At 42.8% G+C, this 24339-nt stretch overlaps 1 protein-coding gene across 8 annotated transcripts in view; it reads left to right on the top strand.

Moving 5' to 3' along the window:
* HECTD1 (HECT domain E3 ubiquitin protein ligase 1) overlaps positions 1–22358 on the top strand; it is a 74731-nt gene extending 52373 nt beyond the window's left edge. For 7 of the 8 annotated variants that reach the window (XM_068160327.1, XM_068160324.1, XM_068160323.1 and 4 more), the window contains exons 26-42: positions 889–1110; positions 2747–2880; positions 6121–6277; positions 7216–7438; positions 9860–9914; positions 10159–10341; positions 10707–10917; positions 11000–11085; positions 12152–12279; positions 15247–15448; positions 15571–15708; positions 15980–16587; positions 17998–18076; positions 18183–18276; positions 18873–19023; positions 19563–19707; positions 21342–22358. In XM_068160327.1, coding sequence (XP_068016428.1) covers positions 889–1110; positions 2747–2880; positions 6121–6277; positions 7216–7438; positions 9860–9914; positions 10159–10341; positions 10707–10917; positions 11000–11085; positions 12152–12279; positions 15247–15448; positions 15571–15708; positions 15980–16587; positions 17998–18076; positions 18183–18276; positions 18873–19023; positions 19563–19707; positions 21342–21479 — 2954 coding nt within the window. In that variant the 3' untranslated portion in view covers positions 21480–22358. The remainder of the gene's footprint in view (positions 1–888; positions 1111–2746; positions 2881–6120; positions 6278–7215; positions 7439–9859; positions 9915–10158; positions 10342–10706; positions 10918–10999; positions 11086–12151; positions 12280–15246; positions 15449–15570; positions 15709–15979; positions 16588–17997; positions 18077–18182; positions 18277–18872; positions 19024–19562; positions 19708–21341) is intronic. The other variant, XM_068160328.1, reaches the window with a different exon arrangement.
* Positions 22359–24339: the final 1981 nt, after the last annotated feature.

The following is a 24339-nucleotide window of genomic DNA, read 5'->3' as shown; positions in this document are numbered from 1 at the left end:
GACTGTGTCCTCTATAGGTGACCCCTCAGATTTGTACTTTGAAATGTGATTAGTCTTCTGTGTTTGAAGAGAAGCATGGAAGAACACATTTTGAACATCAGGCTGTAAATGTGTAGTTGCATACAGGTGTAACTCAGTTGTGTAGACAACTAGGAACTTCTTTCTACTGAGTTTTTACAGTGACTTCAATGTTGTTTCATTTGGCATCTAATGGATTTACTGTGTTTTATTTGAGTATGCAGTAATGTAACTTAGCTGTTGCTTGCTTACTCTGAAAATTATTGATGTAATTATCTGACATGAGTGAAGTATTAAGTGATGCATTTTGCAGTAGTGCCAAGTCAGGCTTGATTCCCATTATGAACATTTGTGCTGAAAGTCATGTGCAAGATGGCAAATCAGTGTTGCTTTAATAACTTCAGAAAAATGCACTAAAGTTTTACCTTTGTCTTATGTCCTGTTCTCATTTAGTTTATATATAATGTTAAACTGTTTTCCCCATGTGATTTAGATTGTATTGCTCTCTAGGGGTTAAATTACATTTTAGTCTTAAAGGCAGACACAGTATGGGAAGAACCAATTTCAGAAAGACTTTTTTGTATGTTGGAAGTGAAATAATTTCAGCTTCCTAGTGGGGTTTGTGGATTTGTATAATAAAATTGTTTTAAAGGTATGCAAGGGCATGTGCTTAGAATTATCTGCATGGTAGGGTGCATTTTTGCATTGGGAAACTCTTCCCTTTTAGTCTGTTACTCTTTAGTGTAAAATGCCACATCTGAGAAGTTTTGAACCCCAAATACGTTTTTGAACGCAGGAGTTATGCATATAAATTTGTACTCTTCCAGTCATCAAATCATTTATTTTGTCTTACTATATCTTTATCTATAGCTTCTCCTCTTATGGGTGCACAAAGTTTTCCTAACCTGACTACAACTGGTACCACATCAACAGTGACCATGTCTACATCCAGTGTTACTAGCAGCAGCAATGTAGCTACAGCAACTACAGTTTTATCTGTTGGTCAGTCGCTTAGTAATACTCTAACTACTAGCCTAACATCAACATCTAGTGAAAGCGATACAGGTCAGGAGGCAGAATATTCTTTATATGGTAAGTTTCATGTTTCAATGCACATAAACAGTCTTTCAATGCATGGTTGTTTGTTTTCTTTTCTTCCTTTGTTGTGATTTTTTTTCATGTAGTAGATTATTTATTGAAAAGTATGTGGAAGTTGAGCTGTTCATGTATTGCTACTTCTGTAAGACAGTAAGTAAAATAGTGTTAACATAGCATTTCCTGATTGTCTGTGTTTTCAGCAGTATCTATGCCATGTTATTGTTATTTGTGATGTAGTTTATTTAGGCACTTAATCTTTTCCTCAATCATATCAGTTTGGTGTGTAATGCAGTTTGAATATGAACTTCTAACTAGAATTGCAATGGTTTTTTTCCTTGTGTTGCATGGGAATGCTACATGCTCAGTCATGAGCTACCTTGTATTACTCACTTATTGGACACTATCAGCTGCTAGGCACATTATACACTTAAAATAGTGTGTGAGATTGTAGGATTCTCAATACCACAATAGTAATAGCAAAAAGTTGGAAAGACTGCAGAAATGAAAATGACCCAGAGCATGGAGTTACATGATTTGAGGAACAAAGTCAGGCTTTCCTGGGCACTATGCTAGAAACAGACATTAGGACAGAAATTATTTGCAGGATATGAATCTTGTGAAAGAAGATTTAGTTAACTAGGTTGATAACAGCTGAAAGTCAAGTTGATTAAATAAATTGAGATAAGCCTTGACTAGATATGGGAAAATACTCCCTTGCGTTCAATTTATGGGTTTGTGAGAAGTTCTTGACAGAAAATACACTCATTTAAAATTTGATTAAATTAAGGTTGAGTTCTGGTTTGTTGCCTATTGAAATAGCTTGGAAAATACCTGGTAGCTACAATGGTTATTGGAATTGAACTGCTTGGAGGCAGATAATTAAGGTCCATCTGCCTTTATTCTTTTAAGTCTCATTTGAAAGTTTGCTTGGGAGACAAATTTTCAAATATAAACTGGACCAATAGAGTTGCATTAAAGGTTCTGTTGGGGTGTTGGCAACAATTCAAAGGATGTTTGGGTGGTATAGATAGTAAAAGGGCAAGGATTCGTGCCTGTTAACCCTTGACTGCTGTGAACTTCTTTTGTGGATTTGGAGGCTTGAGTCTTAGTGGGTGAATCTGAGCTTTGCATTTGTCTTTAGTTCTTTGTTATGAAAATTAATTATCAATTGGATTTTTAAAAATATCACTCCTAAATATTTTTATGTTCTTTGCATTGCTATTTGAGGGTTAAGCCACACGTTCTTAGTGAAAATTAAATCACTGAGCTGTTTGAAAAAATAATTAGCCATATAATCAGACAATATGCATTCATGTCATTATATGTAATTATAAAAAGCTTGATAGAAGCAAAGGAGAAAACAGATCAGTCTTAATTATACAACTGGTATGTGCTGCTTTTGTTAATTATGCAATTAACTAGACCCCTGGCCTTTGTCAGGTATAAGCTTGTATCACAGCTTTTCATCTTATTATACCATCAACGATGTTTTCGTTTTCTCCTAAACTGAGATGATTATTTTGTACTCTCCCCAGTGCTCCTATTCTTAGTTATCAAAATTGTGTTTTAAAGGTTGTTTCTGCCTTTTGTTCTCTAAGTAAATATATATATATATATATATGTATTATAGATTTTCTTGATAGCTGCCGAGCTAGTACTCTGTTGGCAGAGTTAGACGATGATGAGGATCTTCCTGAGCCAGATGAAGAAGATGATGAAAATGAAGATGACAACCAAGAAGATCAAGAATATGAAGAAGTTATGGTACAGTATAGTTAGTACAGATGACCTCTTAACTGACTAACAGATGTATTAAAAATCCACAGGTTCTTTTTTGTTTTGGCAATATGGGGTCCTAGCTATAATCTTTCATTAATAAATACAAGCCCTGTGAGGAAAGACTGAGGGAGCTGGGATTGCTTAGCCTGGAGAAGAGGAGACTCAGGGGTGACCTCATTACTCTCTACAACTACCTGAAGGGAGGTTGTAGACAGGCAGAGGTTGGTCTCTTCTCCCACGCAGCCAGTGCCAGAACAAGAGGACACAGTCTCAGGCTGCACCAGGGGAGGTTTAGGTTGGATGTTAGGAAGAAGTTCTATACAGAGAGAGTGATTGCCCATTGGAATGGGCTGCTTGGGGGGGTGGTGGAGTCACCATCATTGGAGGTGTTCAGGAGGAGACTTGGGGGTGCTTGGTGCCATGGGTTAGTTGTTTAGGTGGGTTGGATTGGTTGATGGGTTGGACGTGATGATCTTGAAGGTATCTTCCAACCTATTCTATTCAAAGAAGGTATTCAGATTTCAGACAACTAGTTTGCAGTACCTATCCATTAAGATTCTGTATGAAATGCCAGAGATAAAACCATGTTGTACTTCTGGGGGCTGCAAACTGCATACTACTTCATGAGGACAGCTTTCCACATTCTTGCTTAAATTCTGAGGATTGAGAAAGCTGCTTTCCCATACAGATGGCTGTGATACAATTGCAAGGCCTCACCAGATGGGACAGCTAACAGGGCAGTCCCCTTTCTGTACAAATTGGATGGCACCTTCAATATGTATTCCAGAGAAAAGTGTTCTCAAACAGCAGCGTGGCCTGGCACCTTATAGGTCAGAATTCACATCTTAAAAGCAGCCTGGGGACAAGTTGACAGACAGTAGAAATGATGCATCACTGGCTGGTGAAATGGTCTGAATGTTGTAATGATAGAGCTCTGGGATGTGTTTAACTGCAGACCTGTGTGAAACAAACTAATCATTTAATTATTTCAGAGGAAATAGCTCTTCTTATTTAAAAAACAAAAAAAGAGCAAGACAAAACCCCAGCAGGTTTAGTTCACGTGGGTCTTGCCTACGTGATTGTGAGTCCTGGCTCTTCATTTGGCTCTCCTTCAGTGGTATGAATAATGCTTGGTTGAAGTGAGTGGAGATTGTAAGGTCTAAGAGGTGAAATGAAAGACTTCACAAATATCTATTACTTAAGTGTGGATATTTTACAGAATTATAGACACCTCCTCTTGCAATTAATGTGCAAACTTTTAGTCATTTGAACCAAAATATTTAGCATCTTAACCTACTGTGATTGTACTTTTAATGGAAACTTCGTTGCAGTACTAAATACTGGTTTCACCTTCTGCACAAAGATACAAAGTTAGGAATGGAAAAGCCATTACTGCTCCAGGGTATCTGCAATGCAAACCACCTTTGTAGACTGGTACCACTTTCCAGAGAAGATTAAATGGAGTTGCTATTGTAATTCATGAGGGGAAAAGCAGAAATAGCTATATTAGTCTTTGTTTAAGGTTACACAGCAAGAGTCAAATGTGGAAAGTAAAATTTTCCTTTCTTGGGTTCCAATCTGTTCCCTGTGATACATGACATAATTCTTCTCAATGAGGAGCTAAGTAGATTGTTGTAGGAAAGCTTGGTAGAGAAAAGTCATCACAAATGAATACTTACTGAAAATTTCAGAGAGATTCAGGCTGGATGTGAGGAGGAAGTTCTTCACCATGAGCGTGTTGAAGCCCTGGAATGGGTTGTCCAGGGAGGTGGTTGAGGCCCCGTCCCTGGAAGTGTTTAAGAGCAGGCTGGATGAGGCTCTGGCCAGCCTGATCTAGTGTGGAATGTCCTTGCCCATGGCAGGGGGGTTGGACTAGATGATCCTTGTGGTCCCTTCCAACCCTGAATGATACTATGATACCATGAAAATTAGGTTTTCTCCCACCATCATTGTTCTGGTATTTTGGTATTTGATTTAACATTTGGATAAAATGTGTGTACAGTATATATCAGTATGTCTATACTCTCAACAAAATCTTTCTTATTTGCAGAAAAATTAATGTCTTTTCAGACACCGCTGATTTGATTTGATTTTTCTGAATCTTTTGGCATTCCAAAGTTTGTGGAATACACAAAACATCTTTCATAGTATCAGTCAGGGTTGGAAGGGACCACAAGAATCATCTAGTTCTAACCCCCCTGCCATGGGCAGGGACACCCCACACTAGATCAGGCTGGCCAGAGCCTCATCCAGCCTGGGCTTAAACACCTCCAGGGACGGGGCCCCAGCCACCTCCCTGGACAACCCATTCCAGGGCTTCATCACTCTCATGGTGAAGAACTTCCTCCTCACATCCAGCCTGAATCTCCCCACCTCCAGCTTCATTCCATTCCCCCTAGTCCTATCACTACCTGAGATCCTGAGAAGTCCCTCCCCAGCCTTCCTGTAGGCCCCCTTTGGATACTGGAAGGTCACAATGAGGTCACCTCAGAGCCTTCTCTTCTCCAGACTGAACAGCCCCAAGTCCTTCAGTCTGTCCTCATGGGAGAGGTGCTCCAGCTCTCTGATCATCCTCATGGCCCTTCTCTGGACACGTTCCAGCACCTCCACATCCCTCCTGTAATAGGGGCTCCAGAACTGGAGGCAGTACTCCAGGTGGGGTCTCACCAGGGCTGAGTAGAGGGGGAGAATCACCTCCCTTGACCTGCTGGCCACACTTCTCTTGATGCAGATCCCAGGATCTGACTGGCTTTCCAGCTGCAAGTGCACACTGAGAGCTCATGTTGAGCTTTTTGTCCACCAGCACCCCCAAGTCTCTCTCCTCCAGGTTGCTTTCCAGCCAGTCACTGCCCAGCCTGTATTTGTGCACCAAGTACAGTATTTTTACACCAAGTTTGCTGGTTTTCAGTACCCTACATTTCCCTAGTTTCTAGTGCTCCATGGAAAGTGTGGCTTTGGTTGTTTTTATCCCCCAGAAATTGTAAATACAGCTGTGGTAAGGTTAGTCCATTTTGTTGATTTCTGTATGTTTTGATAATTCTCTTGCTTCCTGCTTGACCAGTTCCATAAAACTAATACTGTTAAGTACCAGCTTTGATATCTTTAGAGTCAGTGTTAGTTTACATAACTGCAGTATTCCATAACTAACTCTTAAATTTTTGATGAACTGATATTTTTTCCTAGCAGAATCTAAAAAAACCCACCCCCAAACTACTTATTTTTTAGGAAGAAGAGGAGTATGAAACCAAAGGAGGCCGTAGAAGAACGTGGGATGATGATTATGTATTGAAGAGGCAGTTTTCTGCTCTGGTTCCTGCATTTGACCCAAGACCTGGTCGTACTAATGTTCAACAGACAACTGACCTAGAAATTCCTCCACCAGGTATACTGACAAGCCCTTTGTGATACTTGGTGCAGACTCGCTTGGAAGGGTTCACTGGGTTCTGGGGTTCCTATTCACCAGTACAACATGCTTTTGTATCATAGTCAGGGTTGGAAGTGAATGCGTGTCTCTTCTCTGAATAAGAGCTTCATCTGCTCCTGCAGATCCAAGTGTTATTGTAGGAAAGTAAAATAAGTGCTGTGTAAAATCAACATACTCATGAATTTAACTCTTGATTAGTGATAAATCTGTTTGCTCTGTCTGATTCCACCTGCAGGGAAGAATCCATGTGTTCAGCTACCCAGAACAGCTTTGATTGGAGAGGTCTTGTTGAAACGGTCCAAAGCAGAGGCAGGAGGAAAGCTAATACAATAATTGAGCAGTCTGCATGCTCAGCAGCAGATCACCTGATGTTGTTCCTTAGTTCCTTCTTAGTTCATAGCAGTGTGGATGTAGGCAGTGTTCATTACAGAAAGGCATAGGTAGATTTAGCTGGTGTGGAAATGAGCCACTGTTGATTCTGATGAGCTGAAAGGAGGAGCAGGAAGGTGCTGTGTATGAAAAGAAAAATGCGTCTACTGTGCGGATGTTCAAGGAGATCTTATCAAGAAGTAAGGATCAGTAAGGATTTCAGAAACTCCTGTTAGCTTTACTCAGATCAAGTGCTGCAGTTACATGCTTAGGTGTAGTTCATAGTTGCAACTCAGAGGCGTTCAAGAGGAGATTGGACGTGGCACTTGGTGCCATGGTCTAGTCATGGGGTCTGTGTTGATAGGTTGGACTCGATGATCCTCGAGGTCCTTTCCAACCTGAGTTATACTGTGATACTGTATCATCTCTTCGGCATGTGTGCAGGTCTCCCCATTGCCTTAAAGCCAACTTGTCACATGTTATGTATTTTGTATTAAGTGGCTGCTGAAATGATTTTTCCTATGCAGGTACACCTCATTCAGAACTCTTGGAAGAAGTTGAGTGCATGCCTTCACCACGTTTAGCCCTCACCTTGAAAGTTTCGGGTCTTGGAACAACTCGAGAAGTAGAACTGCCCCTGACCAACTTCAGATCTACCATCTTTTACTATGTGCAGAAACTGTTGCAGCTTTCCTGTAGTGGCAATGTGAAATCTGACAAACTCAGACGTATTTGGGAACCAACATACACGTAAGCTCGCAAGTTTGTTATCCTCTGTAGAGAGTGATGTTGGCTAATTAGGAAAAGAGTGTGAAACAATTTGGTTTTTCTTCCTTCCCTGCAGGAAGCAGTGCTAGAGTTAGTTTTTTCTTACATTTGTCACAGTGTACTTAGTGATTTCAATGCTAGTGCTGTGATTACAGAACAAAAAAGTCATAACCTTTAAGGCTCAACTGTGACTTGTTAATAGTACTTCAAAAATCAAGCAATTGACCAAGAGTGGAATTTGGTCTGCTTAGGAATTTGCTTGGAAGAATCCCATAGGAATATGGTTCTAGGAAGGAGAGAGGTTCAGGAGAGATGATTTTTCGAGGACAGTTTCTTCCATACTCAAGAAAATTCATCCCAATGTGTGGAAAGTCAGGCAGAGGCAGCAGGAGACCTGCATGGGATGAACAAGAAACTCACAACATAACTCAGAACGTGACAAAGAAGCACGTGAGAGGTGGAAGAAGGGTCGAGTGATCCAGAAGGAATATAGAGGTGTTGTCCTAGCGCGAAGGCAGGGGGTTAGGAAAGCCAAAGACCATCTGGAGTTGAATCTGGTGAAGGATGTGAAGGGGAAAAGGTTAGGGAACACTTAAAGAAACAGGACATACACATCCATGGGACCCAGTCAGATGCACCCACAGGAACTGGTTACTCTTGATCATCTTTGAAACATCATGTTGATTGGGAGAGCTATCTGAGGAGGAAAGCAAGTGTCATTCCTGTTCTCTAGGAGGACATCAAAGATCTCAGTAGGGAACTACAGACTGGTCACCCCTTCCATCCCTGAAAAGGTGATGGAAGTAGTCCTGGAAACTGGTTTCAAACAGTGATGGACAAGGTGTTTGTAGGTGGTACGGATTTATGAAGACAAAATCATGCGTAACCAACCTGAAAGCCTTCTGTGATAAGATTACTAGCTCGGTGGATGAGGAGAAAGCCACAGTGTTTTTTTTTCCTCCACTTCAGCAAAGCTTTTAATGCTTTCTTCCTCACTGACAAACTAGTGAAGTATGAACTTTGTGTCTGAAGAATGCCTGAAGTGCCAGGCTCCCATGATTGTGATCATTGGTATGGAGGCCAGCTGGTGCATTACAAGGGATGAGAATGGGTCCAGTACTGTTTTACATCTACAATAATTAACTTTGTGTTGGAATACAGGACACCCTCACAAAGTGTGCAAACAAAAGTAGGAAGAGTCCTTGTTGCCCCAGAGGCTTGTGCTGCCGTTCTGAGAGACCTCATCAGGCAGGGAAAATGGAGCTTCCTGAAGTTCCACAAAGGGAAATGCTAAGTCTTGCAGCTGGAGTAAAGTAACTGCCTGAGTCAGTATAGGCTAGGGGCCAGCTGGCTGGAAAACAGCTTGGCAGAAAAGGCCCTGAGGGTCCTGGTGGACATAGTGTTGAACGTGGGCCAGCTATGGAGCCTGGCAGTGCACGTGCTCAGCAGCATCCTGAGCGGCATTGGGAAGATAGAGGGAAGTGATCATTCCCCTCTGCTCAGCACTGGTGAGACATGTTTAGAATTCAGGGCTCCACAGTACAAGGGAAATGGACACTGGAGTGAGTCTGGGGCTTCTTAGGGCTTAGGATGGGCTTCTGGGATGATTAAAGGGCTTGGAACATTTGTCATATGAAGAGAGTCTTGAGAAAACAGAGGAGAGGAGGCCTTACAGATAGCTCTTTACAACTACCTGAAAGAAGGTTGTATCAAGGTTGGTGTTGGTCTGTCCTCTCAAGCAGCAAGTGCTAGGAGGAAATAGTCTCAGTTGGCACTAGAGAAAGTTTAGGAAAAAATGCTTCACTGAAAGGGTTGTGGAGCCCTGGAACAGGCTGCATAGGGAGCTGGTTGAATTGTCATCCCTGGAGGTATTTGAAAGACATGTAGGTGTGGTGCTGAGGGATCTGGCTTAGCAATGGGCTTGGTAGTGTTAGATTAGTGGTAGGACTCTCTGATCTGAAAGGTCTTTTCCAGCCTAAACAAGACTCTGAATGCCAGATGGAATTAGGGCGGACGAGCGTAGCCTCTACTTTGTTGTGACAAGTGAAAGGACAAAAAGAGAACAGCTCCAGTGGAAATACAGGAAATGTCACTTAAAGATGACATCTGAGCAGGGGTATTGGACTAGGTCTCCAGAGGTCCCTTCCAACCTCAGTTATTCTTTCAATCTTCACTTGACCTTACTGGCTGTGTAGTAACAGACAGAAAATGTAATACTATTGATGGTGTGTATTTCCCAGTGACTACACCCAAGGAACTTGTGTCATACTGGGAGAGTAACTGATGGGAAAGGAAGAGTTGTAATAAGGGATTTGAAGGCTTCTTAATTTTGCCAATTTGTAACTTAGAATGTAGAGGATGTGCTAGGAGTATGAAATACTAACTCATTGTTTTCTCGCCTAGAATCATGTACAGAGAAATGAAGGATTCTGATAAAGAGAAGGAAAGTGGGAAAATGGTAAGGCTTCTGTCTGTGCCGTTATGTATGTTTTTGTGGCTGTTCAAACAAAAGCAACCCCAATCTCATGGCAGTTTTTGAAATGCTCCATTAAAAAAACTAACAGTTGTCAGTTACTGGAAGGATGTGAGTAGGTGGATTTGTAAATGCATGCTCCTCTTAAAAAAAGACGATGTGTAATGCATGTGAAATCTTCCAAACTTTACAATCAGGAAAAGCCAACACTTGGTGGTTCCTGTTGTAGGGTTGCTGGTCTGTAGAGCATGTGGAGCAGTACCTTGGCACTGACGAATTACCAAAGAATGACTTGATAACCTACCTGCAGAAGAATGCAGACTCGGCTTTCCTGCGCCACTGGAAATTAACCGGCACTAATAAAAGTATTAGGAAAAACAGAAATTGCTCCCAGCTCATAGCTGCATACAAGGTATATGTCTGCATCCAAACTTCTTGTTTGTTTTTGTTATGAATGGCTGTGTGCTTTGTTCTGCAGCTTTTAAAGGTTCCTGTGGAGGAGGGCTATGACACGGGTAGGAGAGTCGAATGTTCACGTGCAAGTTTAGTTCTTGCTGCTCTCTTCTATTTTGATTTAATTCCTCTTTTTTTTTAAACTCTCTTGTTAAATACAGTTGTGTTAAAAGGCAGTTTAGTCAGGATTCAAACCACCCACAATTTAACTGTTGAGGTTAAGCACAATAACCGTTCTGATGTTTCACATCATTAACTTGGCGCATGTGGTCCTACAGATAGCAACGCATGCAGGTTTCATTCTGAACAATTCTTATTTTACAGGATTTTTGTGAGCATGGATCAAAATCTGGATTAAGTCAAGGGGCCATTTCTACTTTTCAGAATTCTGATATTCTTAGTTTGGCTAAGGAACAACCTCAGGCCAAAGCTGGCAGTGGGCAGAACTCCTGTGGAGTAGAAGATGTTCTGCAGTTACTTCGCATTTTGTACATAGTTGCTAGTGACCCTTACGCAGCACGGACTTCTCAAGAAGGTAAGTTAGCTACCTAGCAGAGCTTCTGAAATGTCTTAATGAAAACAAAATAAAGGACATGCTCTCTTTTGATTATTTTCAGAAGGAGATGAGCATCCTCAGTTTAACTTTCCACCTGATGAGTTCACAAGCAAAAAAATTACAACAAAGATTCTGCAACAGATCGAGGTATTGCATTGACGTGCTGTGTGCACCGTAGATATGCAGCGTTGTTTTGAAGGCTCTGTTACTTTGATTGGAATTGTTAGCTTTCATGCCACTTTGACTTCTGATTGTTCCACTCATTTTCTTATTTCTTGGATGAGTAAATTCTCTTAAGAGCCAGCTAGTCTGAATAGAGACTTAGAAAGAAAAAAAATTGTATTAGAATTGTATTTTTTGGCTATAAAGAAAACGTTGGGCTTATCCTAAAGCAAACATCAGTGTTGCAGTGGAGTGTATGTATGTATGCCTGATGATACCACAGCAGAGGCAATTAATTGGTAGGGTTTGCACATATGTTATTTATACCTTTCATGTAAAGCTTTCAAAAATAGCATTTAGAAAGGATATTATTGGTACCAGTTCAGTTTGAGGCTCTAGTAGGAAAACTTTATGATGGAGTTCTTCTGTAGAATTTTAGAACTTGTTTCTTTAACAAACATTTAAAGGAACTGAAGATTCTTGGTTTGCTTGGCCCTCATGTGCTCTTAGAGTTGGTTTTAGTTTTGTTTTCTTACATTCCAATTAAAGGGTTGCCCTAATTATTAATTTAACACAGAACGTTCAGTTTTTCATGTTCTTTTAAAGACTGTTCAGGCTCAGTGAATTTCTTCGTAGTAATTATTCCTGCACTTCCTCTTTTATTTAACTTGCATTAAAATGCAAGGGACTGTAGTAATATTTCAGTAGGGATCATCATTGCTGCCAGCAAGATTTGAGTGGTATATATTCCAGAGACTTACTACAGCTTTTATTGTCTTTGTGTCTGAGCACCCTGTCCACTCTTGAGTTCTAGAAACTCTTGAACTCCTAATTTATAGCAGTTAAAAGGAAGGGAGAAAAGAGAAAAAAATAAAAGAAGGAAAGAGGAAAAAAAAAGGAAATCAAGGCAGCTACTGGAAAGAAACAAACTTGCTCAGAGATGAAACTTTGTACTTGGGTGTATTGGATGTTTTTGCACTTACTTTGCAATCAAGCTTTTTCATTGGGTTTTGGTTTTTGGTTTTTTTCCTTTCCTTGCATTAAACTGCAGGAACCACTAGCACTAGCAAGTGGAGCTTTGCCAGACTGGTGTGAGCAGCTAACAAGCAAGTGTCCTTTCTTAATTCCTTTTGAAACAAGACAGTTGTACTTCACTTGCACAGCATTTGGAGCGTCAAGGTAATGTAATAAGTTCTTTCTTTGCTAATTCACAGAAGGTCCTAAGGAGACAGATTTTGCTTGCCCAAATGTAAAGCATTTTGGACAGCAGGGAATAAAATAAAATAGAAAACTTCCCAAAAGACTTAGACACTTGAAACATTTCTAACATTTCTTGCTCATTGTGTTAGAGGTTTCTGATGAGTAGCATACCTTCTGTTTTTTGTTCTTCAGGAAATTCCTTTGAAGAAATTCTTGCGCTAGAGCTAAAGGCCCTGCCTGTCTACCTTCTAGCCTATCAGGCAGCAATTTGATGAGGTTGCAGCTCATTGCATAAAAGACTAGGGAACAAAATAGAAAACATTCTGAAAAGAAATGTGATTTAAATGTTTTGGTTTTGAAAACATACATCAAAGCACATGTGTTTTTGTAGTTCCTAAAACTGATAGGTCATTGTTTGGCTTGAGCAAGCACTAGAGTCTTAAAGTAGAAAAGAAAATCTAACCACAAGATGCTGTTTTAAAAGTTGGTGTTAGCAGCATAATGAAACTACAGCAAAACTCAGCAAGTTTGCTGATGACACCAAGCTGTGTGGTGCAGCAGACAGGCTGGAGGGAAGGGAGGCCATCCAGAGGGACCTTGACAGGCTGAAGAGGTGGACACAAGCCAACCTCATGAAGTTCAATAAGAGCAAGTGCAGGGTCCTGCATCTGGGTTGAGGCAATCCCAGGCACAAATACAGGCTGGGCAGTGACTGGCTGGAAAGCAGCCCTGAGGAGAGAGACTTGGGGGTGCTGGTGGACAAAAAGCTCAACGTGAGCTCTCAGTGTGCACTTGCAGCCCACAAAGCCAATCAGATCCTGGGCTGCATCAGGAGAAGTGTGGCCAGCAGGTCAAGGGAGGTGATTCTCCCCCTCTACTCAGCTCTGGTGAGACCCCACCTGGAGTACTGCCTCCAGTTCTGGAGCCCCTATTACAAGAGGGATATGAACATGCTGGAGTGTGTCCAGAGAAGGGCCATGAGGATGATGAGGCTGGAGCACCTCTCCTATGAGGACAGACTGAAGGAGTTGGGGCTGTTCAGTCTGGAGAAGAGAAGGCTCTGAGGTGACCTAATTGTGGCCTTCCAGTATCTGAAGGGGGCCTACAGGAAGGCTGGGGAAGGACTTTTCAGGATCTCAGGTAGTGATAGGACTAGGGGGAATGGAATGAAGCTGGAGGTGGGGAGATTCAGGCTAGATGTGAGGAGGAGGTTCTTCACCATGAGAGTGGTGAAGCCCTTGGAATGGGTTGTCCAGGGAGGTGGTTGAGGCCCCATCCCTGGAGGTGTTTAAGCCCAGGCTGGATGAGGCTCTGGCCAGGCTGATCTAGTGTGGGGTGTCCCTGCCCATGGCAGGGGGGTTGGAACTAGATGATCCTTATGGTCCCTTCCAACCCTGACTGATACTATGAAAACCAGCTGTACTAAAATATTTGAGTCTCTTCTCTAGTGCTTCATTATCTAGGAACTCTTAATGTTTTGATTGCAGCAGTGATTTATCTTGAGAATATGTAGACAGTGTAAATCTTTTTGCCATCTTACTTATAGGTAGTAAGAAGGAAGAATTGTATTTTGTGGGTTTTACTGGCTGGTTTATTTGTCTGTTTTCCAAAAAAAGAAGAAAAATGTAGAGAAGGAGTTGCAAAAAAATTACTGCTGTGTCTGATACACAGTCAAAATGTCTCATGAGGCGTGTTAAATGTGGCATTTAAAAGAGAGAAGTGAAGGCAGTGTCTTTGAAAATACCAGTTTAAAGCTTCCTAATATGGAAAAAATTAGACTTTCTTAGGAAAAATTTCAGTTTAGAAAAACAGTTTTAGGGTGATCCCTCAGGAAACATTGCATGGTATTTACTGGGTAACTAAGAAGCTTCCTTAAGCTCTCAAAGTGCTGGAAGTAGTCCTTAAAACTCACTTACTGTGTATGAACCCTGTGTGTGCATACAGGTATGTGCACTCTGTGTATGTCATGACACCTGGCCATACATGCAAAACAGCTGATGGATAGTAGCGTTGTAGATTTGGTTTTGTTGCATAGATAGCAACACACACAAGAATCTTCAACTCTGATTCCATGTATGCAGTGCTGTTAGAGGCAGCTGTTCTTCCTTCGCTGGTCTGGGTCTATATGTGTACATTGGACTTTAATTGTCATAGAGTGGCTTGGTTTAGAAGGCACCTCCAAAGGTCATCTAGTCCAAACCCCTGCAGTGAGCTGGGACATTCTTTACTAGATCAGCTTGTTTAGGGCCTTGTCAAGCTTGACCTTGAATATCATAGTATCAGTTAGGTTTGGAAGGGACCACAAGGATCATCTATGTCCAACCCCATGCCATGGGCAGGGACACCCCACACTAGATCAGGCTGGCCAGAGTCTTATCCAGCCTGCTCTTAAACACCTCCAGGGATGGGGCCCCAACCACCTCCCTGGACAACCCATTCCAGGGTTTCACCACTCTCATGGGGAAGAACTTCCTCCGCACATCCAGCCTGAATCTCCCCACCTCCAGCTTCATTCCATTCCCCCTAGTCCTATCACTACCTGAGATCCTGAGAAGTCCTTTGCCAGCCTTCCTGTAGGCCCCCTTCAGATACTGGAATATCTTCAGGGATGGGGCCTCAACTAGCTCCCTGGGCAGCCTGTTGCAGTCTTCCACCACACTCATGGGAAAGAACTTGTTCCTAACATTCACTCTAAATCTACTCTTCTCTAATTTCAAATCATTGCCCCATATCCTATCACTGAAGGCCTTTGAAGGCAGTCCCTCTGCAGCCACCTTGTACACCCCCTTCAGGTACTGGCAGGCTGCTATTGGGCCTTCCTAGAGGATTAAAAAGCACTGTAGTAAATGCTGCCCTCTGCCCATTCCACTGTCATTTTCCTTAGTGGTTACTTTAAAGTTTTTGTGCTGGTAGACACAGAAGTTTTAACCTGGCTTTTGTCTGCAGAGCAATTGTTTGGCTCCAGAACCGACGTGAAGCCACTGTTGAACGGACAAGGACCACGAGCACGGTGCGCCGTGATGATCCAGGGGAATTCAGAGTTGGGCGCCTCAAACATGAGAGAGTGAAAGTTCCGCGAGGTGAATCCTTGATGGAATGGGCAGAAAATGTCATGCAGATTCATGCAGACAGGAAATCTGTCCTAGAGGTAAAGCATACCTAGCAGAGCGAGGTTAGATAGCTGTTCCTAACGGAGTATCCTGTTCTGTAACCAGCACCGAACATTTCACTGGGATTTTTGTTTATTATTGACATTCCTTCTTTTTCTAGGTTGAGTTCTTAGGGGAAGAAGGAACAGGCCTGGGACCTACCTTGGAATTCTATGCATTGGTGGCAGCAGAATTTCAGAGGACAGATTTGGGAGCTTGGCTTTGTGATGACGATTTTCCAGACGATGAGTCTCGTCAGGTATATTTCAGCTTGCCTTCTGAACCGAGTGCTTGTAAAAGGAAAATCAGCAAGTTATTCAGGGAGGGAAGAGCACCTGATCAGTGAGAGCTGCTTTAACATGGTGAAGCCTAATTAATCACTCAGCTCCACAGCTTGCTTTCTTACCTGTTCTCTTTGTAACAGAGAAGTTACGTTAAGTTGGTATGATGTGATAAGTGAAACAGCACAGGCCAAATAAAATGACCTTTACTAATGTCAGCTATTTTTTTTGGTTCCCCTCTTAAATCAGGTTGATATTGGTGGTGGATTGAAACCTCCTGGCTACTACGTACAGAGATCATGTGGACTCTTCACAGCACCATTCCCGCAGGACAGCGATGAACTTGAGAGAATAACCAAACTCTTTCATTTCCTCGGAATTTTCTTGGCTAAATGCATTCAGGACAATAGACTTGTGGATTTACCCATTTCTAAGCCTTTTTTTAAACTCATGTGCATGGGGGACATAAAAAGCAACATGAGTAAGTTGATATATGAGTCACGGGGTGACAGAGACTTGCACTGCACTGAAAGTCAGTCAGAGGCTTCTACAGAAGAAGGGCACGATTCCTTGTCAGTAGGAAGTCTGGAAGAAGACTCCAAATCAGAATTTATTCTTGATCCACCAAAACCGAAACCTCCCGCCTGGTTTAATGGTATTTTGACATGGGAAGACTTTGAATTAGTAAATCCACACAGAGCAAGGTTTCTAAAAGAAATCAAGGACCTTGCAATTAAAAGGCGCCAAATTTTAAGCAACAAAAGTCTGTCAGAAGATGAAAAGAACACAAAGCTACAGGAGTTGATGCTGAAGAATCCCTCGGGTTCGGGGCCTCCACTTAGCATAGAGGATCTGGGGTAAGAGTTATCATCTGTTTATAAATACACAAAGAGGGTTATGTTAGAGACACCTCAACATGTATAATGAGGAATGAAGATTTCTTCATTTTAAAGAGTGTCATTGCAAGGGGGAATCATTAGAGATGCAGCAAGATCCGGCTTGCCATCTGTAGCTGTATTCTTTTTTCTTAGTTTGAGGATTTTCTCTTTCCACTTGCTCAGTTTCCTAGTGTTTAAACTTAAATGTGGCTGCACTGCCATGCTGTTTGACTCTAGAAACACACAAACACTTGTAAAGACCTTTAGAAAAGTGCAAATTAGTAATTTCTTCGCCATGGTAACTTGGAATTTATCAGATATTTTTTGGAGAGCTTTTAAAGAGAACAGACTCAGACTCACAGTCTCAGGCTGCGCCAGGGGAGGTTCAGGTTGGATGTTAGGAAGAAGTTCTATACAGAGAGAGTGATTGCCCATTGGAATGGGCTGCCCCAGGAGGTGGTGGAGTTGCCGTCATTGGAGGTGTTCAGGAGGAGACTTGATGGGGTGCTTGGTGCCATGGGTTAGTTGTTTGGGTGGGTTGGATTGGTTGATGGGTTGGACACGATGATCTTGAAGGTCTCTTCCAACCTGGTTTGGTTTATTCTATTCTAAATAAAGACTGAAATTTCAGATTGTGTTCTAGACACACTGCAGTGTTTGAATCCACATAACACAGACCATGTGCTAAATTGTAGCTAATGTTTAAGATGTAAGTGCTCACACCTGTAAACTTGTGTCAGGATATCATCTTTTGTGGTTTTATTTCAAACAACAGTAGGGTTTTTTTACCATTAATATTATGGGTTATTTGTTGAAATCATCTTGTGCTACAAGGATTGCTTACTCAAAGTTCAGTAATTGCTGAAGGCCTTGCAGATTTTAGCATGGCTTAGAGTAAGCGAGTAGCCTAAGTATGGTAAGTGGCTCTAACTGTTGGTGCTGTCAGAGAATGCAAAGGGGTTTTTGAGCTTGTGAACTGAATTAAACCATTTGAGTAGTTTTGAAGCTGATAACTTAAACATATCAAAGGCTATGAAATTTTCAATGGTTAGGACATCCAGATAGCAGGTGGTGAGCACAGGCATGTGAATACCATAGATTTGAAGCATGTATTTGTGTAGTTCACTGTTAACTGTATTTCTGTACTCTAGTAGTACTGAATAGAATAGAATAGAATAAACCAGGCTGGAAGAGACCTTCAAGATCAACCCGTCAACCAATCCAACCCACCTAAACAACTAAGCCATGGCAACGGATCTATAAAATGGCAATGGATCTATAAAACGGCCCACAAACAGGGGTTTGAAATGAAGTGAGATGCGTTTGAGTGTGGGGTGCAGTTTAAAATCTGCTGTGTTTGCAAGCAGTAACTGTCTTTGTATTTTGCAGCCTGAATTTTCAGTTTTGTCCCTCATCCAAAGTCTATGGGTTTACAGCTGTGGATCTCAAGCCAGGTGGTGAAGATGAGGTAAGGAAACAATCTGCCTTTGGAGTTTAAACAGCAGTGACACTTTTGCATTGGAGTCACTGCTGAGTCTGTAAAATGAATTCTTACAGCATCTCTTTTTTTGCAGACTGTCACAATGGATAATGCAGAGGAGTATGTAGATCTCATGTTTGACTTCTGCATGCATACTGGCATACAGAAACAGATGGAGGCATTCCGAGGTAATGTGAGCTATGGCAGAATATGCATGCAGTTAGGTGGGCTAACTGGTCTTCAGGGGGTACTGAGTGAACATGGTTTTCAAACCAAACTTTTACATTAAGAGTGCAATAGATAGTAATGTCATAGCACCTTGGCATTAGTTATGTCATTTTTGATCTTGAAAAAGGTCTGTCTGCCTTATTTAAGACCTTAGAGCTGCCTTCCAATACCAGAAGGGATTCTACTGGAAGGCTGGAGAGGGACTTTCCATAAGGGTGTCCAGCAATAGGCCAAGGGGCAGTGGTTTTAAGCTAAGGGAGGGCAGGTTTAGAGTGGATTTTAGGAAGAAGTTCTTTGCTATAAGGGTGGAGAGACTCTGGAGTAGGCTGCCCAGGGAGTTTTTGGGTGCCTCCTCCCTGGGGGTGTTCAGGGCTGGGTTGGATGAGGCCTTGAGCAGCTGAGTCTATTTGCGAGCGGTCCCTGACCATGGCAGGAAGGCTGGAGTAGATGATCTCTAAGCTATTCTGTGTTTCTGGTTTGATTTAAAGTAGAATTGAAATGCTGACATTGTATAAATATTGTTTTGGTTTATAACTGTGTCTTGTGTGACTTGAAGATGGCTTCAATAGAGTCTTTCCAATGGAGAAGCTGAGTTCCTTCAGCCATGAAGAAGTTCAGATGATTCTTTGTGGAAATCAGTCACCTTCTTGGGCAGCTGATGACATCCTCAATTACACTGAACCTAAACTGGGATACACACGAGATAGGTACTTAGAATTGGAGTTTTTACTTAAATCTGGTGGTGGTTATAATTTCTGCTCACTTGGGTGCAGTTGATAGTTGTTTCTCTTCAGCTGTAGCTAAAAAAAGTGTGCTCTGCAGGGAACAAATATACTGGTGGCTTGCTATTCAGCAGTGGTCCCCATGTTTTGGGGTTGGGTTGGTTTGCATTTTCTTGCTGCATGCCTTGTTTGGTAGCATTAAGATTATAGTCAGTTGGATTCTGCTCATAGAATAGGTTTGAGATCTGTTTACTTCTCTACCCATTCACATGCACAATAGGCAAATAACACTCCAAGCATGGAGAGAAGTTGTTTCTTGCCTATGTTTTTCTGTGTGAAACTCAGAAGGGAGATTGAAGTAGTATTTTTAAGAGGTATGATATTTTACTCTTCACTCAATACCAGACAGGCACTAAATTCTTACCTTTGCTGCTTAGACCTGGCTAAAGATGATGATTGTGCTGGGAACTCAAAAATTCCCTCTGGTGTTGTTACCTTCACTGATTATTTGAATGTGTTTTCAGCCCTGGATTCCTTCGATTCGTGAGAGTGTTGTGTGGTATGTCTTCAGATGAAAGGAAGGCTTTTCTCCAGTTCACCACTGGCTGTTCAACACTTCCCCCAGGAGGACTGGCAAATCTGCATCCCCGGCTCACTGTCGTACGCAAGGTATGGCTTCTGCAGGTTGCCTTTCAGACCACTTCTTTTGCCTTCTGAATCTAATCATTGTTACATGAAGAGACAGCACTGATAACTTTGGTTGGTTTTGATATATGACACTATGCTTAATAAGTACCAACCTCTGTTTCAGGTCTGTTCTCTGAATTAATATTTAAATAGAGAAAAATAAATCACAGAACATTAGGGGTTGGAAGGTGCCTCGAAGGATCATCCAACCCAACCCCCCTGCAACAGCAGGATCACCTAGAGGAAGTCACACAGGAATGTGCCTGGGAGGGTTTTGAATGCTTCTAGAGATGGATACCACAACCTCTCTGGGCAGCCTGTTTCAGGGCTCTGTCACCCTCGCAGGGAAAAGTTTTTCCTTATGTTCACATGGAACTTACTGTGCTGCAGCTTGCACCCACTGTCCCTTGTTCTATCATTGGGCATCATTGAGAAGAGCCTGATTCTGTCCTCCCAACACTTACCTGTCCTGTTTATAAACATGAATGAGGTCACCCCTCTCTCCCCTCTTCTCCAAGCTAAAGAGCCCCAGCTCCCTCAGCCTTTCTTCAGAAGGGAGATGTTCTACTCCCTTCATCATCTTTGTGGCTCTACACTGGACTCTTTGAAGCAGTTCCCTGAGGTCCTTTTTGACTGAGGAGCCCGGAACTGGACACAATATTCCAGATGTGGCCTCACCATAGCAGAGTGGAGGGGGAAGAGACCCTCTCTCAACCTACAAAGCGCTCTCCTAATACACCCCAGGATGCCATTGGCCTTCTTGGCCACAAGGGCACATTGCTGGCTTATTGTCCTAATGTATGTATGAAGTAAATATAAGTGGATCTGTAGTTTTCCTGATGCTACTGTTTCTTGGCAGCTGCTGTTGTTTATGCAGTCAATGCCACAAGTTAGAGAGGGCTTTACAACTTTTAGCTTCCAAATTCATAGTACCATAGTATCAGTCAGGGTTGGAAGGGACCACAAGGATCATCCAGTTCCAATCCCCCTGCCATGGGCAGGGACACCCCACACTAGATCAGGCTGGACAGAGCCTTGTCCAGCCTGGTCTTAAACACCTCCAGGGACGGGGCCCCAACCACCTCCCTGGACAATCCATTCCAGGGCTTCACCACTCTCATGGTGAAGAACCTCCTCCTCACATCCAGCCTGAATCTCCCCACCTCCAGCTTCATTCCATTCCCCCTAGTCCTACCACTACCTGAGATCCTGAGAAGTCCTTCCCCAGCCTTCTTGTAGGCTCCCTTCAGATACTGGAAGGCCACAATTAGGTCACCTCGGAGCCTTCTCTTCTCCCGACTGAACAGCCCCAACTCCTTCAGTCTGTCCTCACAGGAGAGGTGCTCCAGCCCTCTGATCATCCTCGTGGCCCTTCTCTGGACACCTTCCAGCACCTCCATATCCCTCTTGTAATAGGGGCTCCAGAACTGGAGGCAGTACTCCCGGTGGGGTCTCCCCAGAGCTGAGCAGAGGGGGAGGATCACCTCCCTTGACCTGCTGGCCACACTTCTCCTGATGCAGCCCAGGATCTGATTGGCTTTGCGGGCTGCAAGTGCACACTGTGCGCTTGAGTGCTGTGAAACCACCACAGTAAAACAAAGTTTTGTTTCCCTCAGGTTGATGCTACAGATGCAAGTTACCCATCTGTGAATACCTGTGTGCATTACCTCAAGTTGCCTGAGTATTCTTCTGAGGAGATAATGAGAGAGCGTCTGCTAGCTGCTACAATGGAGAAAGGCTTCCACCTCAACTGAGCTGCTGACTGCAGTATGGGACATGAGAAAGTGTTTTTTGATACTAGTGAAGCCTCTTGTGTTTGTGTGCAAAAAAAAAAAATGATCTCCACGCTGTGCTCTGATGAGACTTGCCTTTTTTTCCCACCTGTGAGGCTTTAGGAACATGTGGAATAAGTTTGTTAGCTGCTAATGACAAAATAAATCCTTGTACCTACACAGCCAGCAAGAAATTGGCACAGAACACTGCGTGACGCTTCAAGGGCTTGCACAACTGGAAATTAAGGTGGTTCTGTTTGACTGTTCCAAAGAACAGATCATCAGATTTTCAGTGTTCACTGACACAGATTTCTAACAGCCTACTTGTGTAAAGTTTGTCATTTAATACCTTGTACACTACAGTTGCCATCACTCATCCCTGTTTTGCTGGCTTTAAGCTAACTGGTCAAGAAAGAAAAAAAACTTGCTTCCTTAAAACTTAGAGTTAATGGGCATCTCCAGCTTTTCCTTTTTTCATGGTGCCTGCACTATTGGAGTATTTTAGTGGGTTTTTGCATATAATCATGCACAACCTTTGGGGGTTTTATTTTGGTTTGGTTTACTTTTGGTTTGGTTTTCCTTTTTTTTCCAAGTGGGAATATATTTTGATTTCATAAATGCCCTTGCTACAAAGATCAAATCCTTAAGTGTGTTTGTGCAGCTCAACAATGAAAGCTATTAAGAAACACTGGTTCCTGGTGCAAGGCACACTTAAAGCAAGTTTTACTTTTGGTTGTATTTTCTTTGTATATTATAAACATTTATTTAACTTGTTGCAGTTTGAAGTTTAAAACAAACAGACAAACAACACCCAATGTATAAGCTCAAAAGTAATCATTAAAATGTTTGCAACATATAAAACTCTCTCCTCTGAATAATTAGTGAATGCTTTTCATGTTGTTAAATCTCTGTACAGGTTCTGAATAATGCCAGCCATTTTTCAAGGTTTAAAAGAAGCACATGGCAATGATTCAGCTCACAAAACTCATCTCTGTGCTCAAATCCTTTCAAAATTACACAGTGCAGCTTTTGAAGAACCAGTCTGGCAGCACTAACGCTGCATGTAGCAGTTTTTGGTGCTCTTCAGTGGGCCCATGTGACCTGAGGTTCTTCATTACATTGGAATAAAAGCCAGGTCAGATGATGGAGCTGAGTCAGCTTTACTTGGGATGGAGTTCCTGCCTTGATTTCAACATTTGGTGAGGTATTTACTTGTAAAGAGTAGCTTGCAGTAAGATGAAGTGAGATGCTGCAGTGATACCAGAGCAGAAAAATTACTATTTAGTTGATTCTGTGTGGTAAGTTTTGTTGTGCCAGTTCTCTTTGGTAACAGTCTTGTCTTGGGCTGTTGCCGAGGGATGGCTTGCCAAGAGACTCTGCCTCACACACATAAATCAGGCTGATGCCAGATTACATTGCCTGTAAAGCTCTGTGAATAATGCTATGCCTTTGAAACATTCCCCAATGCAAAACTGAAGGGGAAGCTCTACCCACCTCCCACCCATGTCTACTGTACTGTACAAAACAGTTGCCTGGAGTCCAACTGTAACCCAACTGCCATAGTCCACCAGTAGCCCCAGACCCTTCTCCACCAGGCTGCTTTCCAGCCACTCTTCCCCAAGCCTGTAGTCTTGCTTGGGGTCATTGTGACCAAAGTACAGGACCTGGAACTTGGTCTCATTCTGTTGACCTCTGCCCATTGATTTAACCTGTCCAGATCTCTCTGCAGAGCCTTCCTACCCTTCAGCAGATCAACACTCCTGCTCAGTGTAGTGTCATCTGCCAACTTGCTGATGGTGCCCTTGATCCAGCAAAGAGTCCACCTGTCTGTGCCATGAGCTGCAAGTTTCTCCAGGAGAATGCTGTGCAAGATGGTGTCAAAGGCTTTACTAAACTCCAGGTAGCTTTTCCCTCATCCACAAGCTGGGTCACCTGGTCACAGGAGGAGTTGAGGCTGGTCAAGCAGGACCTGCCTTTCATGAACCCGTGCTGGCTGGGCCTGATCACACTACTACCCTGCACTTGCCATGTGAGCACCCCCAAGACAAACTGTTCCATAGTCTTCCCTGATACTGAGGTCAGGCTGACAGGTGTGGAGTTCCCCAGATCCTCCTTTTGGCCCTTTTTGTAGATGGGTGTCATGCTGGCAAGCCTCTAATCATCTGGCATCTGGCCCTGTTGACCAGGACTGCTGAGAGTTGATGGAGGGTGGCTTGGCAAGCTCCTCTGCCAGCTGCCTCAGTACTCTTGGATGAATCCCATCTAGCCCTCTTTGCCCTTCAGGACTATCTCCCAAGGTACACTCTTAGCAGTGTCCTGAACAGTCTGAAATCTGCCCTCCAGAAGTTTTGCTGACCCCCTTCCTTACTGCACCAAGCATTGAGAATTCTGTCATTTCATGATCACTAAGCCCAAGAGAGCCTCTGACCACCACATCACTCACTAGTCCATCCCCATTTGTAAACAGTTGGTCCAGCAAGGCACCTCCCCTGGTAGGCTCAGGGAGTTCTCTTCCACATGCTCCAGGAACCTCTTAGATTGGTTTTTTTCTCTGCTGTGTGGTATTTCCAGCAGAGTCTGGTAAATTGAAGCCCCTCATGACACTTCTGCCAGTCGCCTGTAGAATGCCTCCTCATCCTGCTTTGGTGGTCTGTAACAGATTCCCAACAGGCTATCTACCTGGTTGGCCTTCCCCCATAGGCACTCAACCTTACCATCACAGCTGTCATGTTCTACAGAATCCTAACACTCCCTGGCATACAGAGCCACTCCACCACCTTCTGAAGAGTTTATAGCCATTCAGTGCAGCACTCCAGTTATAACTCATCTCACGTTTCTGTGA

This window comes from Melanerpes formicivorus, unplaced genomic scaffold (genome assembly GCF_026170545.1).
Source record: "Melanerpes formicivorus ecotype bairdi unplaced genomic scaffold, bMelFor1.0.p_v2 SCAF_49, whole genome shotgun sequence".
NCBI classification, from domain to species: domain Eukaryota; kingdom Metazoa; phylum Chordata; class Aves; order Piciformes; family Picidae; genus Melanerpes; species Melanerpes formicivorus.
This window is presented reverse-complemented; position numbering and strand designations above follow the sequence as displayed.